We start from the raw sequence: 18,230 nt of genomic DNA, 5'->3' as shown, positions 1-18,230 counted from the left end.
TCCACCTCCACACTTCCTAGCCTCACCTGAACACCTTTGACTGTGTCTTGTTGCTGTGGGTTTTTTATGCCTGCGAGTTCCTGCGTCAGCCCTTCCCTCCTCCCTCTTTTGGGTCAGCTTTCTACCGCACTATGGCACCCAATCTCCATCTTTCTTTTCCCTCGCAGCAGAGTTATAGTAGTGCAATGTGTGACAAATCTGTGGCTGTCGTCCCTTCTCCCCAGGGGGGAAGACCTTTCCCATGGGGCCAGGCGGTGCATCTACAATACACTAGTCCCCCGTGCACAGGGGAGGATCACATGGGAAAGGAAGCCCCTTATGGGATTAGGGATGCCCATCCCCTCAGAAAGCGGTATACCTCTGCTTTGTTACACCCCACCTCTTTGCAAAAGCCAAAACCTCCTTCCCTCATTCCAACCAGTGCCAATATCTTTTATTGTAAAGTCAGACAACATAATGCAGTAAACACGACTAAGGCACAAGATGATCAAACTTGCCTTGCATACTTTGTTAATCTAAGTACAGTGTGAAGATTACTCCAGGGAACATTGTGAGCGATCCAACCTCCTGAGAGGAGGTACGCTGAAGAGACTACAGGAGAGAAGAACGCTGTGCACGGAGGAGGGAGAAGGACTGCTCGTAGTCCAGGACGTGAGGACTACATGGCTCGCTGCCCGAACGACCCTCTGTGCGCCCCAGTATCACGGGAGCTACCGTACAGGCAAGAGGCATCCTGTGAAAGATGCAGACGTCTGCAAAGCCGTAACCGACGAGTTGAGGTCCCCGAATGCTACCGTTGCCTCGTGCCGACATCCCGCTGCTCGGAAGACACAAACCAAGCAGAAAGGTACACGGGCAGACCGAGAGGGGATAAAGGTCCAGGAAAGCAGGGGAACGAGCACGAAGAGCATCATGAGAGGGTCTGCGAACCTGAGAGCCAGAGAATAAGAGGGTCTGGAAAGAAGCATATGCTTGGCAGGACAGTAAACCAAGCTGTTGTGATAACGCATTGCGAGTCTGGGACCCGCACCCATATGAAAGCCTTAGAATAAAGTGAAGCTCATTCAAGAATGAATTAGGCTAGAGGCTAGAGGCTAGAGGCCCATTAAGATAAAAGGAAGGGATTAGCAGGGACTATCGGTTATAATTTCTTGGGGTATGTTTGGCAGTAGAGTGAACCAGACATAAGCCCTCTGTGAAAAGAATGGGGGGGTTCACAGGAAACCTGGGAACTTTTCTTGTACATCATTGGTGACGTTTGGAAAGTCCAGGAAAATGAAGACAAGGCCCCTCGTTGAGTGAACATTGTGTTGTACCCTGCGAAGGTCAAGAAGTAGCCAGAGTCTGAGAAATACTTCCCTTGGCCTAGATGTGTTTTCTGTTGCAGTAGTTTACAAAGTCAAGGAAACCACCTAAGGAGGAGATGAGTTCCTAACTTGTGAAGTGGAACAAGAAGGAATCCAGGGGAAAGGAGCTATTTCCTGGTCATTGTGGAAAAAGAACAATTTGTTTAGTTTATCGACAACCTGAGACATTGAGAACTTTCTATTGGCAAAGAACTTTCATCATCACCTTAGTTGAGAATATAGCATCCTTGCGCATTAGATTTAAGTAATAGTGGCAGGGTCGAAATTGGGGGTTTTGGACACGACAGTGACTGACATTTGACATCCTAACGTTTTCCTTAGATCTCTTTGAGGGAGGGAACCCCCTATTAGCTTCAGGGACAGAGCAGTCGTTTTTCCAACCCTTTTACTGGTTTATAAAAGTTTATGACCAAAACTTTACTTCTGCACCCTTACAATTTGATTTGAACAATATGTTATTTTCTCTGTTAAATATGTGTAGAGCACATTTAGGGGGTGGGGGGTTCAACCCAAAACCACCACCCCGTTTCTGGGGTAGGATCATCTCTGGGACATGCCCGGATAAGGCACCTACCCCAGTTTGGTTGAGTCTCTGACACATCACATTGTCAGAATGTGCAAGAGTTTGAAATGGTGTGTGTCGGTCTGTGTACAAATGTTTGAAATATCGCACGTGCATGTGTGTGTCGGCCAGGGCATGAGGTCTTTGTCATAAAAGCGATTCACGCTTGCATGCACTGGAGGAGCTTAAAGTGATTTACTCTGGTAATTCTGGCATGTCGGTGCGACAGAGATTTAAAGTAGTAATGTTTGCATATGTTGTGGAAGTGACATCCATGTTTTACAATGCCAATGCTGGAATACATAGTTGCAGCTTGGTGGAAAATAACGGCACATATTCTGGAGGTGTGAGAGCAGTCTAGTGTTAGTATAATGTGGGCACAGGCATTATGAACATCTGCTTTAAGGTGGCAGTGCTGGCTGTTAAGATGGGTTTCTGAACTCTGACCTGGTGGGCAGAGGTTCAGAAAACCAGCCTAGTTTCTTGGAACAGGGTAACCTTCTAGACAAGCCAGACCAATCAAGGTAGCATTGGCGGCGGACAAGACTAGGTCTCAGGGGGGGTGAGGGTGACTGAAAAACCTCAATGAGCATACAGATTAAAGGACACTTACAAATCACTCCCAGTCAGGTGTATATATATATCAAAAATAAAAATACATTTATTCAAGGCCTTTGAAGTTCAACACACAGTAATACTTTTAAACCAACACAATCCTACTAAAACACATATATACAAGACCAATGGGCCTAAAGGGTTAAGTGCACGAAATGGGTCTGCAACCTAAAAAGGGAAGGAAGCAGGGAGTGCAAAGAGTCTTTAGGCAATTCCGCAGTAATCACAATCCTAGCTGAAAGGCAGTCCAATCCCTACGATGAGAGGAGCCGATTGCTCAAATGTACTTGCAATGCTGGCGCACACCGTAGTGCAGATGGGCGAAAAAAGGGGGTCTTTTGTAGGGTCTGTAGCAGCTCAGGAAGGCAGGGGAGGTGATGCACAATAAGTTCCCACTATTCGAGAAGGTTCTCCCCAATAGGGCAGAGCACGTTCCAGGAGTTGGGAATAGTTCGATAGCTCAGGCTATCTGGGAAAAGGAGAGTGGCCCTCAGGAGACACTTGTGCATAAAAAGGGTTGCTAGTACTCACTAAACTCCAGCGCACTCGGACCAAACTTTGGCAGTCGAGTCCAATTCGGTCGCAGGGTCAAATGCAGCAATTCCACGGCTCTGCAGCTTTCAGCAACAAAGTTACAGCGTTGATTCCCAAACAGGACAGCAGCGATTTCTCTGCTCCTGGTGGATGGATCAGGCCAGTTTCACTGTAGCAGGCTTCAGGGGCAAGAGGGGCACAGCAGCAATGCACCTGCAAAGTTAGTCACCACAGTAACTGCGTGTACTCCGGTTCGGGCTCCCTCTCTTTACTCCAGACCTGGGAACGCCAAGAGTACGAAATTCGGTGTGAGAGTGCCGTGAACACAGAGTTTGCATTGTACCAAGTTTTCGAGGGTCTCCTCAAAACAGCGGCGGTGTCAGAGCAAAGGTCCTGCACAAGCTGGTCAGCACTCTGGTTGGCCCAGGGACACTTCCGAGAAGGCTTACTTGCAGGGTTTAACGAAGGTCCCGAGAATAGTTGGTCCCACTATTCAAATGGGTGGAAGCGTCTTCGCAGACCTAGTTCAATCAGATGCAGAGAGGTCCAGGGGGACAACAGCAGGTTCAGGGTGCCAGACCTTCCTGTGGGTCACCAGCGGTTCCTAGACTCTGCTTCTTAGTTTCAGGATACTTGGATCCTATCCTTTGTTCAGTGAGAACTGAAGATATCGACCTGGTATGGGCGTTTGGAGCCTTCTCTTATGCAGAATCTCCTTCGCGCCAAAACGAAGAGGACGCAATGGGAGATCTGATCACATACAGGCACACCAGATGAGGACCAATCACGGACCACGGTTGTCCCAGGAATTCAAAGCACCCCAGACTCTCTGGCACCCAGGATGTGAATTGGAACTAGACAGCCCAGCCCACATCCTGGAGGCACACACACAAGTATGCAGAAGCCCACGAAAAAGCTTGGCGTTTCGCGGGAGAATGCATGCCCAAATAAGGACTGACCCGGGTCGGCTCGACAAAGAACCTCGTGGCATGGCCATTTTGGAGCCAGGCCATCTTTCTGTGCCAACCGTGGTAGACGCGGTTTGCATGGTAAGAAAGGGTTAAAAATATATGAAAATATAAGCTGCCGCCAGCCCTGTCCACGGGACATCCGCAATTCTCCAAAAAATCCCTTTGAGAGTGTCTATGGCCCTTGAAATTGACTAGAGGACCCAAGCACACTGTAAGGTACATTGTGCACTTGTAACATATTGCAGAAAAGTTGCAACATTGACAAGGACTAAGGGAAACAAAGTCTCCCAATACTGACTGTCTTTAAGGGCATGCCAGTTTCACCATATCAAAGTGAGTAAAAAGCATAGTGGAGTGCAGCAGAAGGCTGTGCTTCACTGGCAAAGTCAGACTATGGTGTTTAAAACAGCAGCAACAAGTTGAGGGGTGCACAACTGGAGGGAAAACTTCACATAAATGGGAATCTTTCCCAACACTGGCACAGGAATCGCAAGCGTGTGTTGTACCGCTGCAATAGTGACTTCTATTGTGGGCATGAGCATAATGAACATATGCTTTCCACTGATAGCATATATTGGGGGCAGAGGCCTTGTGAAAATGCTCCTGCGTTTCGCTGGTGATACAGAAAAACATGCATGAAGTTACACCCAATTTTTCACAAAAGATGTGCTGAAAAACTCACCATTTCAACACTTTAATTTAAAGAATTTTTCGGAGAATCACAAGCCCACAAAGGCTGGTTTGGTCTTCCTTGTTATGCTTCATCATTCCCACTAATATGGGGGATGGATGGGAGGGGGTTATTCTCTGCTTACCCATTTTTCTAGGAATTAGAAGTGTGATCTTGATTAGTTGTAACAACTCTTTTTACCGCCCTTCACCTTGAAACATATATATTGTAGGAATTCTTTTTTAGGTTTGGCGGACAGGTTTCACTAGTCATAAGTGACACTTTTCAGCTCCCCTTGGTGAGTAGATTAAGCCGTTTCCAGCCAAACACACAACTCCAATAGAAAAGAGAATAACTTCATGAAACATATGCATAAAGTTCACCAGTTTTGCCTTCAATACCACTATGGATTCCTCTTTCCCTTAGCCCAACGTAAATGATTTGTCCACCCGTGGTCCCATGTCAATCTTGCCTACATGGGGGGCCCTTTGCCTTAAATCTGCCACTAGTCACAAGTCAGAATAAGATAACTGCAATCATATGAACACTACAAAGAAAGGAAAAGATTAAACAAATTGAACTCCATATTAAGTAGAGTTACAATATGAAAAGTCCCACCGCCATTTCTGCATCACTCAGGCAAACAGACATTTCAATGCAGGAGTTGCTAAAAAAAAGGTTCACTGTTTATGTTGAAGCAATGGATGAAACTAAATTAAAAGAAGCAAGAAAGCTATGTTACTAAATAATCTTGAAGGATGAAGCACTTTAGAGTTTTCCAGATGGTAAACCACCAAAAACCAGGCGATTGGGAGGTCTACATGGAAGCAGCAAAAAGAATATAAAAATGTGTGGAGGTAAGTCTCTAGTCCCCTTTTGTATCAAATCCTGTAGCTCCTTCACAATGTCTTTGGGTTTTACCTTATCCTTCAGGAGTGTTCTCCTGCACTTTGTTTTGTCTTTTGTTTCAGGCTGTTTGGCCCTGTATATCCTTGTGGGATAAATGTTCTTAGGTGGGATATCTTATATGCCCGATTCATCTTCTCTGTATTCAGTGTTGGTCAATCTGGGTTATCTTTTAGCTTATCAGCACCTTTTAGTTGTACTTTATATTCTCTGTTCTTTGGTGGGTTCCAAATGGAATCTTTTGAACAATGGAATATTCTCCCCTTTTCCCAGGGTAAACTTATCCACTGTTAAACCATCTCTCTCGCTCAGGTTTACTTATAATCCTATTTTCGTTAATATTACTGGACTTTGTCAATTTTACTGTGATGAGTTTCTCTGATTACGAACGTCAGACTTGGCCTCCTGGTACTTTCGTTCTCCCAGTTACCTATAATATCACAGGGGAATATCCCCGGGACCTCCTGTCTCGTTTCCACACTCACTGACTCTGCATTTTGGGTCTCCAGCATCTGCTCTGCTCATTCAGAGAAGTTCTGAATTTTGCGGGTTCCGCGGCTCCTCACAGCTCTGCCTCTCGCCTGCGTTACACTGTCAGGGGGCCTCCCCTGATCACGTATGGATTTCCCGTCCTTCCTGGGATTGAAGGTGTCCTCTATATTGAATCTCGTTGTCCGTATTGACGGGAAATTTGTTCTTAAAAAAAAAGGGACTCATTTTGTTCCTGAATGATCATAGCATACGTTAACTTTGCCTTCAGCCCAGTCTCTGGAATTGTTGCTGTTTTGCCTCTCAGATAGTGCCATGCGTGCCATCATGGGAAACAGCTTAAGGAGTTCCTGACAGGAACGGGAGTCCTTGTACCCTAAATCTCTCCCAGCGAGGTCCCATGTGCCCAGACCCCTAACAGGGGAGTCTTGCGAAGCAGGCACACCTCCCTAGCCTCAAGGTGGGAGGCTCCCCATTGGGGAGAAGGGACTAATTCCCTCGATTCATCACATACCCTTCCCCTTACGTTCATGGTGTCCCCTTCTCAAGTGACAGAAAATGTTCATGGCGTCCCCTTCTCAAGTGAAAGAAAAAAAAACAATCTACATTTCCTTGTTCCTGGCCCTTTCGATGTTCAACAGTGAAGCAAAAAGGTTCTAAATCCAAGAACCACCTCATTACTTTGAGAGTGGTATTTTTTTGAAATCTCATCCAGGTTATCAGTGACTGGCCAGTAAAGATCCTACATTTTCTTCCAGTCAGATAGTAGTGCATGCTAGCCCACTTTTTAAGTGCACGATAGCCCATTTTATAGCCAGGGTTTCCAGTTTGACCATAGCATAGGATTGTTCCCTTGGAAACTGTTTCCTGCTGGTATACATGAGGGGTCAAGGTCTACAGTATGTTTGATTTGGTGCACTCCTTGTTTTTAATTCAAATCATGATCCAGTGGCACTACATTCCCACTAGTCTCAAACAAATGTATCCCAATGCATCCGAGGTGTGCTGGCAGGCATGTGAGGGTGTGGAGGACTGTCTGCACACGTGGTGGGGGTGTCCAAATTTGGCGGGATACTGGAGGCAAATTAATCAACATCTGCATGCAATGTTTAGAACAGAGATTAGCAGGGGACCAAGGGAGGGCCTACTGGGCCAAATTGGATACACCACCAGGCAATGGACAAAGACGACCAAGAAGGCATATATAATCTTATTATTGGCTGCTCTCCTAGTAATCGCACACACATGGAAGGCCAAAGACATTCTATTAGAACAAGACTGGGGGGCCAAAGTTTGGCAGTTTCTAGTGATGGAATGGATGACCTATTCAATAAAGGGGATCCAAACCAAATTCACAACGGACTGGGAGGAGATGATGAACTTCTTACATGAAGACTTCCGAGAGGGGTACTGTCCACACAAATTCTGCATACGTGAAATAGGGTGAAGACTACTGGACAGGAGGCTCAGGGATCGGTTTGGGGGGGGGGCTCAGTGGGATACAGTTACTGTTTGCATTTTGTTTGATTGTGGCTTGTTATTCAAGAAAACCCAATAAAAACTATTAAAAATAAATAAAAAGACATTAAGGTTCGCGAAGGTCACAACTAGTGAACCCGATCGAGGGAGGCGAATAGTCGAGTTGGATCTGCGCCCGGAAGAGGGGGATCCAAGGGTGAGACGCCAACACCCACCGACACGTGAATGCAACAAAGCAAAGTACAAGTAAAGCCTTGTGAATACATGCTATGTTTTATGACGTGAGAGCGCTGGAGTTAACACAAAAATCATCACCTGCCACTGAGGCAACTTTTTATATCACAAATAGCTCAAAAATGAACTTGAGAACAATATTGTATGAATCATTCCCTGGTCATCTTAAATTATGCCAGGTACAATGTTTATTGGCATACCAAGCCATGACGAAAGACCTGCGGGGGTGGGGGGGGTCTCAGCTGCTCATTACATTAAGACCACCCTTCGGGCAGTAACCCCTGCAACCCTAGCAAGATGGGTGATGATCCAAGCAGGCATTGATATACAGTGCTGTTGTGCCCATTCAGTGAGAGGAGCAATGGCTTCTATAGCCTTTAATGTAGGAGCCTGATTGGAAGATATTATGATGGCAGCAGATTGGTAGTCGACATTCAAGAAATGTTATTTCAGGCCGACTGAAAAGGTTGCAACATTGTTGTTAGGTAAGCTTTGAATAAGCATAATCAGAGCCTCCGGGACTTGACAGAGAATTACGATTTTCAATACTAATGTTACAGAAAGTCAAAAATCTAATAGACAAGAGGCGAATGATTATTCCACCCTAACAATACTGAATAATAATGTGATGTACTGATGATGTTATGATTTCATACTGTTATGTAAATAATGTGTCACAATTACCCACTGAATAGAACAAAATGACCGAGATATGGTTTGTATTGCAGGTTCCAACGATAGCAAGCCGAAAGGGGACATGAATATTGGCTTGGAGGTTAAATCAGTTCAGGTTTATCGGTTGGGATGCATACAAGTTTTAAGAAGACCAGCCCAAAAAAAGAGGAGAATTTAAGATGGTGGACAGTATTTATGTGACTGGTTATGGACTATTGGTCAGGAAAGTCACAGGGTTTTAAAAAGGACAAATTACATGAACTACCGTTGGGGATTGCAGTTTTATGCGTTGATTGTTATATTAATTAATTATTGTTGCTATCTTGCTGCTTGAGAAAGTAAAGGAGAAAGCATAAACAGTTGGCTCTGTGTCTTTCATAGAATTATGACTTTCTGTAAAGTTAGTATTGAAAATCTGACGTATGGCTCCCCCTGCTCTAAGCCATAAAGAACGGGTAAGACACTCGGTTATAGGTAACCAGCAAGGAATACAACTTCCCCCAATCTCAAAAAGAGCAACACAGGAACCATGATAATCATAAAAGATATTATCGACAAACTCACTACCATTCTGAAGCCACAAGATCTCCATTCTGGAGAGATACCAGATACACCCTTAACTCGAGTGAAGGCAGCATTCCCGGAAACCAATAACCACGAAAGAATGCCAGCACTGAAACGATGCCGATTTGCTCCTTAACACCCAGGGACATACACATTTATTCCAACAAAAAAAAGAACAAATCTGAATAAGGTGCAGATTTTGTGTTTTCAATAGACTTGGATATCAGCTTCTCCAACATGTGAAGGATATACGACACGACCCACATGAACCCTGCTATCACAAAGCGGAAAGGTAGACCGTCAGCAGGTCTGCTCACGCCGATTAAACATGACTCCCCATTTTAAGCGATCGAGTCGAATAACAGACCATTGGGCACTGAATACGATTCTCGTCCAGCATCAGGAAACAAGGAACTTTGACAATAAAGATTGCAACCAAATCAATAAACATTACTTAAGCATTCTGAACATATATTGGAATCCAAGAAAGACAGGATGAAAAAGTCATAGATTCCTTACTTTCGGCTATAGATGAAACAGCATTGAGATACTTAAATGTGGAATTCATCATATGCGGAAACTTCAACTTTCACCTGTTTACTCAGGCAGGGACCCCAATCGAGGAATATAGGATGGAACATAGAGCCCGACGATGGACAACAGAAATGCTTGATAGGAAATTTGATCAAATGGATGCATTTGCCCGAGATACACATACCCCAATACCTACATGGACAAGTGGAAAGCATGAATCCATTATTGTTTACATATACTTCTCCAAAGGAATAACTGGAATCAATAATGATTACACGAACATCTATTCAGAACATAGTGACCATCTTATCCTGATGCGTTCATGGCAATCAAAGGGAATCAATCCCTATGTCAAGGATAAGATATGAACTAGGACTGCAGTCTCTGCATTCAAATGTTAATGTTATTCAAATGTTATGTGGAAAACCTTGGATCTATTCAGAAAGATTACCAATGGAGATTCCATACCGGCACTAGATATCCTGAGAACTACGAATATACATGCCAATGATATGGTACTGACCAGATGGAAAGAAGCCGCCATGAAGATATGCACTAAATATGAGATAACAATTGACATGTTAATAAAAAGGCCTCAGATAGCAAAAAAAACATCTTGCAAGAAATGATTGGAGCGAAACGCAAAACAGGAAGAACCTTTACAAAACAACGCTCAAATGCGATGGTGAAGTACGGGCACTAAACGTTCTCCTGCATTATCTTAGCCCATTTCCTGATAGACACATAAGAGACACATTTTTAAGGTTTAGACTGAATCTACTGCAAACTCGTGAGATTTTGGAGAAACGATGCCCTAATAAGGAAATCACTAAATCGTGCAGATTCTGCAAAAAAGAAGAAGAGGTAATAGAAACAATCAAACACATTGTCATGGAATGCAATGCACTCAACAAGGAACGACTAGCCTTCAGTCAAAAATACTCCAGTGTCCCGAATGAACTAGAAAAATCTGAACGCTGGTCAGAGATATTGATTGGTAATAACAGACGCATGGTCACTACCATTGTACATTTCTGGACAACCATATCTGCCGATGGATATGTAGTCGAAAGATGAACATTTCAAACTGATCTGACCTCGTATGAAACAAGGATACCCCTGGTGAAGGATAAGATGGAAAGTGGACAGAATTGAATGCCACATGAATGTAATATAGAAATGTGATTCTTTTATTATTTACTTATAAATGTAAATACATATATGTGTTGCATAGTACGTACGCATTGTACGCATGTGTGAGCCTCGTTCGGGCCCGCGCATGCGCGTTGTTAATAAAGAAGGTCCCGGCCAGCAGCTGCAGCCGGGACCCCGTACCAGCAACACGCGTCCCGTGTGTCTCTCTGCCTGCATGCGGGGTGCCGGAGGGTCACATACCATTTCTAACACTGGCGACGAGGAACTACGACGGTGGGGAACGCAACATTGCTCCGGCTGCTGCTAAGTCGGAGAAAGTGTTTTCTTTCCCCACGCGGTCGCAAACCTATGCACTTGGCCGGCGGCCATCTTGGGATACATACGGATCACAGCGGTTGCGGCCCACACCGGTGCTCGTGCGCCAGCTGTGGTCTGGATCATATTTTATCAATTTTTGGACACTCCATGGCCTTTTTGGAATAAAGGGCCATAGCTTTTCAAGAAGATAAGGCTGGGGGCACCACCCACACCTGCTGAAGGCCCACCACCACTCCAACCTGAGCCTTTGGGGTTTGAACACCTTCCTGGACACTTGAAGGTCAGTGCAGGCAGTTCAGGGCTGACCCAACGGCGATACCCTCAACCCAGTCACCACTATGGGTGAGGAAGAGGGAGCTCTGTGCCAGCCCACACAGGTTGCACAGTACCTTAGCACCCATGCCTGAATTCGACACCACAGGCCCACCATCCAAACTGGGCCTGAAGTGGCTACTTTGGGTGAAGAAGCTGGAAATGTTTTTCAGGGCCTCAGCAGACGGATGATGATGCAAATGTGGCCACAATGGTTTACTCAGCTGGTACGGAGGTCCATAGGATTTATGACTCGCTAAATCTGCAGGTGGTCACCTATGATGCGCTGAAACAGGCCCTCCAGGACCATTTCCTCCCCATGGGGAATGTCGATTTCGACAGGTTTGTGATGTGCGCAGAGAAGCAGCAAGGGGAGGAATCATTGGACCAGTTCTGTGCACGGCTGAGACACCTCGCAAGCACCTGCAGGTGGGTGAATGAGGAGATGGTGCGGAACCAGTTGATTCAGGGGTGCAGCTCCGGGAAGCTGAGGAGGCAGGTGCTTAGGGAGCCAGGCCTGACGCTGCCGCAAATCCTTGACACTAGGAGAGCGTATGAACTGGCATAGTCCAGAGGCGCGAAAATGGACGCCGCAATGCATTCAGGGAAGAGTGTGGACGCCTTCACCATCGGGCGCTCTGCCCCAGGTAGGGCGCACTGGGCCCCCAAAAGGGTGGACAGTCCCTCTGCGTCTGGAAATCCGCAGTCCTGTCCATACTGTGGCTACGACCTACCACATGCTGGGGAGTGCCCTGCAAAGACCACAATCTGCGGAAGGTGCGGCACGTCAGGACACTATGCGAGAGTGTGCAGGGCTTCAACCCCAGTGGCTGAGTCGAGGGGGCCGGCGAAGTCCAGCGGGGGTAACCCCCGGCGCGTGAGGGGTGTGTCGTCGATTGAGCAGGGCGTGCAAGATCTGGACATTGCCGAAGAGGAGGATGAGCATCGCTACAGGATCAAGGCAGAGCAGGCAACCGACATGCACCGTGAACATTGGTGATGTGCCCACCCCAGTCTTAATTGGTACAGGGGCGTCGGTCTGTGTGCTAGCCGCTGAACACTATGAAGCTCTCCTGGGTCCTCCCAAGCTTGAAGAGTCCAAAGCTCGGATATATTCCTTTGGGAGGGACACGCCGCTGCCGATTCAGGGAGTCTTTGTGGCCCCGGTGTCACACGGACTGAACAAGATCAAGGCGAGGTTCTTTATGACCAGGGTGAGCCCGCACTGCCTACTGAGTTGCGCTGCCTCCGAAGCCCTCGACATCGTGCATTTCACTCTGGCGGTGTACCACACAGACATGGATCGCCTGCTGCAGCGGTTCGAAAACATCTTCCAAGGTGTAGGAAAGCTGAAAGGCGACCCCATCAGACTCCACATTGACAGGTCCGTAAGGCCGACGGCCCTCAAACATCGAAGAATTCCATTCCATCCGAGGGCGCAGGTGGAGAAAGAACTCCAATCACTCATTGACTTGGACAACATCGAGAGGGTCGAGGGCCCAACCCTGTGGGTCTCGCCCATAGTGGTGGCACCGAAGCCCAAGCAACCAGGGGCGGTCCGCATCTGCGTGGACATGAGACTGCCAAATGCCGCCATTAAGAGGAAGCGTCACATTACGCCCACACTGGATGATATAGTGGGTGAGCTGTAGGGGGCGAAAGTCTTCTTCAAGCTTGATCTGAGGTCAGGGTACCACCAGCTAGAACTCCACCCGGAGTCGCGGTACATAACTTCGTGTACGACCCATGAAGGACTATATCGGTTTAAAAGGACTTAGCTTTGGGGTCTCGTCATCGGCGGAAGTTTTCCAGAACGTCATCCGGGCAGCCCTGGAGGGACTAAAAGGTGTCATCAACATGTCAGACGACATCCTGGTGTTCACACAGTCAGAGTCTGAACACCTAAAGAGACTGGAACGAGCTTTGGAGAGACTCAAAAGTCTGGGGCTGACCCTACACCGAAAGAAATGAGAGTTCCTCAAGGACTGGATCGAGTTCTTCGTGTTCGTATTCCATGCAAGGGGCATCTCGCCCGAACCGGTGAAGGAGAGACATATGTGAGGTGGCCCAGCCAGAGTCACCGGCTGAGATAAGAAGCTTCCTCGGCATGGTGAACTATTGTGGGCGATTCATCCGCGATCTGGCATCACTGTCAGAGCCGTTGCGGGCCCTGACGAGGAACGGCGTCACATGGGCATGGACGGCCAAGGAACAAAGGGCGTTTGCCGAGATCAAGAATGCTCTGTCGGGCCAGGAAACCATGGCATACTTTAGCCCGGACAGGGAGTCGGAGATTGTTGTGGATGCCAGCCCAGTGGGGCTGGGGGCAGTGCTCATGCAGGCGGACTCTCAGGGACTCATTGCGTATGCCAGCAAGGCGCTCACAGATTGAGGGGGAGGCCCTGGCCATTCTGTGGGGCTGCAAGAACTTTAGGATCTACATTCTGGGTAAGCCTGTTGTGGTGATAACCGACCACAAGCCAATCATTCCGATCATGGCGGGCGCCTCCTCTAGGTCACCGCCTCACATCGGGAGGTGGATGCGGTCGCTGATAGAATATGGGGTCAAGCTACAGTATCGCACGGGCACTCATAACCCAGCGGACTATTTGTCCAGACATCCAGGGGCCGGGCGCCCCCGAGACACCGTTGAGGTGGTGGACTGCATCGAGATGGTGCACAACATTGTGGAGGCAGCCCTGCCAGTGGCCCTGACGCGCCAGGAAATTGCGGATGCATCAAATGAAGACGAGATGTTCCTGATCATCAAGGAGGCAATGGACAGCGGGGAGTGGCGAGAGGTGCTCACTAACAATGCCAGAAGGGAGACCGGGGCCCAGAAGGATCTCCAAGCGCTGTGGAAGGTGCGCAATGAGCTCTCGGTTGCAGACGACGGCCTGCTGCTGAGAGGGTGTCAGATTGTCATCCCATGTGGCTTGGTGACAAAAGTGCTAGCTGGCCCACAAGGGGCATCAAGGAACCGCAAAGACAAAGGTGCGCCTAAGACTGAAGGTGTGGTTCCCGGACCTGGAGCAAAGGGTGGACGAGTTTGTGGCTCATGCGTACCGTGCTAAGCGGCCAGTCTGGCGGAAAGGGGACCACCAATCAGAGCCATGGAAAGAAGTGAACTGCCATGAGGGACGGTGCACGCCGACTTTGGCTCTACGGGCAGAGGACTGTACTTTCTCGCAGTGGTGGACCAATGGTCACGGTATCCCGAGGTGGAGCTGGTAGAGTCAACGGCTAGCGACCACACCATCCTGGCGCTGGAGAAGATGTTTGCCACCCATGGGTTCCCCACTGAGCTGTGTTCGGACAATGGCCCGCCATTCCAGGGGCAGCAATTTGCCAGGTACTGTGAGGAAAGGGAGATCCAACACTGGAAGGTCACCCCGCTCTGGCCCAGGGCGTATGGGGAGGCCGAGTGTTTCATGCGGACACTCAATAAGGTCTTCCGAATTTCGTTGGATGGAGGTGGGGAACTACGCCAAAACCTCTTTGAATTACTGGGAGAGTACCCGACAATCCTGCATCAGTCCACTGGGGTCGCACCAGCCGAGGCACTATTCAACCAGTGCCCCAGAGGATTGCTGTCGGAAGTGGAGGGGTGCCGCCCTGGGGTAATTGACAACAACCATATACGCTTGGAGCGGCAGATCAAGAACGAGCGGGAAAGTACCCGCAGAACCTGCCCGAGAAGACGATCGAGGTAGGGGACACTGTCCTGGTCCGGAACACAAGGCCGGAGGGGAAGCTATCTCTCCTGTATGAAGCCCAGCCTCTAAGGGTGACCCCTGTCAAGGGGTCCATGGTCACGGCGGCCAATGCGAGGGGAACCATCACGCGGAACGGGTCACACTTCAAGTGGATCAAGGCCGCCCGAACCACCACCTGTGCCGCAAGAGACGTCCTCTCCGGGACCTGGACCAGGACTGCCGCCAGGGGGCGAAGGCCCTCCAGAGGTCCCAGGGACACAGAGACCGCCTCGAGAGGAGTCCAGAAGGTACCCGAGCCGGGAGGGTTGATAGCGCCCGCCGAGGTTCCAGGACTTCATCATGGACCCGGTCTCTTAGGAGGTCAAGAACGGTTCCTGTGTTCCCAGGTTGTGTGTGTTATTTGTTAATGTTGGACTTGTTCACTGTTTGGGGGACAAGGAGCGATGTTGCGTAGTACGCACGCATTGTGCACATGCGCAAGCCTCGTTCGGACCCGCGCATGCGCGTTGTTAATAAAGGAGGTGCCGGCCAGCAGCTGCAGCCGGGACCCCTTACCAGCAACACGCGTCCCGTGTGTCTCTCTGTCTGCATGCGTGCGAGCATGTGTGTGCGCATTTGGAGGGCATAGCTCTCAACTCTCACGCTTTTGGCGGGTGTCACCCGCCTTGTAAACAGCTCACTCACCCGCCAAGCCTCCAGCACGGCCATTCATTTCAATGGGCGTCTCACCCGCCAAAACTAAAATCGGGTGTTTTCACCCGCCTTCGCGACCCAAATGGTTGAGAGCTATGGGAGGGGCCTGGGGGGATCACACACCACCTCTACCAATGTGTAAGGTTTAAGATAAAAAAGCATAAACATTTAAATACATTTTTTTTAAATAATAAAAAAAGAAACTTCTCCCATCTCGCCAGCCGCTCTCGCAATACGAACACGCAACAACCCCTCACAAGCATTCTTCATAACTATAAGGAAGCGGGACACTGCCAGTTGCTCCTTACCTTGCCCGCAGCCATGCTGCAGCAGAGGGGTTTAAAGCTCTCGTTTTATCGACCTTGTCTATGACCTATCTTCCCTTTCACTTTCTCAAAATGCAAATGTGCCAGATAGTGCTGCGGCTGGCGGTGTTTCTGTGCTTGTAAGGTACGAATGTATACAACAGGAATACACGCCAAGCCACTCGTTGCAGTACCAATGGGGAGGGAAAAGACCCCATGTTTTAGTGTTGCAGGCCTCTTATTCAATGGAAAATTAGAGGGTAACAACAATGTTCATTTTTTTTCCTCAACGTTTGTAGTTTACAGTTTTCTTTAAATGCAATCTTTTAAATGTAACTAAAAATTAGATTTGAGATAAATACTGATTATATGCACATGCTTGACTAAATTTTAACTTGTATTATATAAATAATAGATAAAGCTATAATATTTAGATATTTTGGGAAAAATTATGAAAGTTTAACTAACCTTCACGCCGTTGCATAGGAGAAACTTGTATCCAAAATGGCTGCTAGATTATCGCACGTTTGTATTCGTTCATCATACAGCGATAAGAGGCGTACCGTTCAATGGAAAGAAAGGTCAGACATGCCACAATCCTCGTGCTCGTTCTTAGACGGCAAATGTGCCATGGCACATAAGAGAAATCGCAGCAATCAAAGAATAGCATTAACATAATTCTGATGGGGGTTGCATACTCCAGAAATCATTGTAACCGTAAAGTCTTGAAAAAAACGTGCAGGTACGTAAAGCGCCAAGCACTAAATAAATGTATAAAAATAAACAATTACAAAATATTCTAAACTAGAAAAATGAACCTAAAGATACTAACATTTAATATTAGAATTTCATGTACATTTTTTTTAACCTTTTCATAGATTTTCTGTAGGTTGCTTGTAGATTCGGAACCTGTGTAAACATGGCCGACTTGCTCGTCATCACAGTTGGACGTCTTCAAATCTATAGTACTGTTGGGGTAGTTGCCTTGGTGAGCTTAGAGGTGGAGATGGCGCATGTGCAGAGCCCGTACAGGCTGCGGCCAGGGGACTGCAGCGGCCACATGAGCGGCTTGAGGTTCTTGTCTGGAGTCTGCGGGGCAGTCAAGAAAAGTGAGTACGTTTTTCTCAGTATGCAACAATACTAATGCACAAACGTCTCGGGGCTACAGAGGAAGCACCATGAAAGAGAATGGAGCACCAGCATTTTTTTAGCTCTATTCCTATGAGCGCTCTCTGAGACAAGGATGGAATAGGTCTTGTGTAGCGTGATTTCTGGCACTACTATCCATTTGGTAACCTCCTTCCGTTTGATGCAGAGCTTTCCTGTTGGATTTCATACATGCTTAGTTATTGCTAACCAGAGTAGTTATTGCTAAAAAAAAATAGCTATTTTAAAAATAGATATAGGATGAACAGCAGCTCTATAGGAGTGTCACGGGGTCCGATTAATGACTCTGCACACCCGTTTTATAGACGGGTGCAGACAGTAGCGTTATAGACCCGTCTGGAGTATATGGATAGTTCAAGACAAAGACCCTCGTATTGGGCTTTTCTCTTTTATTTGACAACTCGAGCAGCAAATGTACAATGCAGTTTCAAACAAGAAAAACACAAGAACTACTATTTCATGGAAAATGTTAGTCTGATGAAATTGAAGCAACAGAATGGTGGGACAGCAGTCCTGTAGGTGTTCCTGTCTAATGGGATGGTCCTCGGAACCGCAGAAAAGACCAACATGCCCTAATAAAAAAGAGCACTATAGGAGGGCCATGATGGGCTCCAGGATAAGTTCTGCAGTAGAGAAAGCTCGTATGAACGTTACTTAAAGTCCCTGAGCGCGTTCACTAATCCAATTTATCGGATCCTTTCTTTCTGGAGTCAGATGCACGCAGACTCCAGAAACTTTGGAACTCATTTCCTGTACCTTTTGATTCTTGTACTGTATCACTGGTCGTTTTGACTGTCATGTTCAGTTTCGGCTGACCTTGGAATGTTTTAACATGTTTTGTATATATTCTCCTGTTTTATTGATTGTCATGTTTACTTTGTGTAAACACTTGCTTTGCACCCAGATAACTCAAGGTTAGGTGTGCTATATAAATAAATACATTCAAATGACCTGACTTCTTTCT

General features: G+C 47.3%; 2 protein-coding genes across 3 annotated transcripts in view; one reads left to right on the top strand and one right to left on the bottom strand.

Moving 5' to 3' along the window:
• MRPL55 (mitochondrial ribosomal protein L55) overlaps positions 1-16,599 on the bottom strand; it is a 204,239-nt gene extending 187,640 nt beyond the window's left edge. The window contains exon 1 of one of the 2 annotated variants that reach the window (XM_069647074.1): positions 16,568-16,599. The gene's annotated coding sequence lies outside the window, so the exon portion shown is untranslated. Of the gene's footprint in view, positions 1-16,102; positions 16,308-16,567 lie in introns of those variants that run through there. The other variant, XM_069647073.1, reaches the window with a different exon arrangement.
• Positions 16,600-17,084: 485 nt separating this feature from the next.
• Positions 17,085-18,230, top strand: part of GUK1 (guanylate kinase 1) — a 345,694-nt gene continuing 344,548 nt past the window's right edge. Inside the window, exon 1 of the mRNA XM_069647070.1 lies at positions 17,085-17,208. Coding sequence (XP_069503171.1) covers positions 17,106-17,208 — 103 coding nt within the window. The 5' untranslated portion in view covers positions 17,085-17,105. The remainder of the gene's footprint in view (positions 17,209-18,230) is intronic.

This window comes from Ambystoma mexicanum, chromosome 2q (assembly GCF_040938575.1).
Source record: "Ambystoma mexicanum isolate Mex_15411 chromosome 2q, UKY_AmexF1_1, whole genome shotgun sequence".
NCBI classification, from domain to species: Eukaryota; Metazoa; Chordata; class Amphibia; order Caudata; family Ambystomatidae; genus Ambystoma; species Ambystoma mexicanum.
The sequence above is the reverse complement of the archived record's forward strand: the minus strand, read 5'-3'. Positions and strand labels throughout refer to the sequence as shown.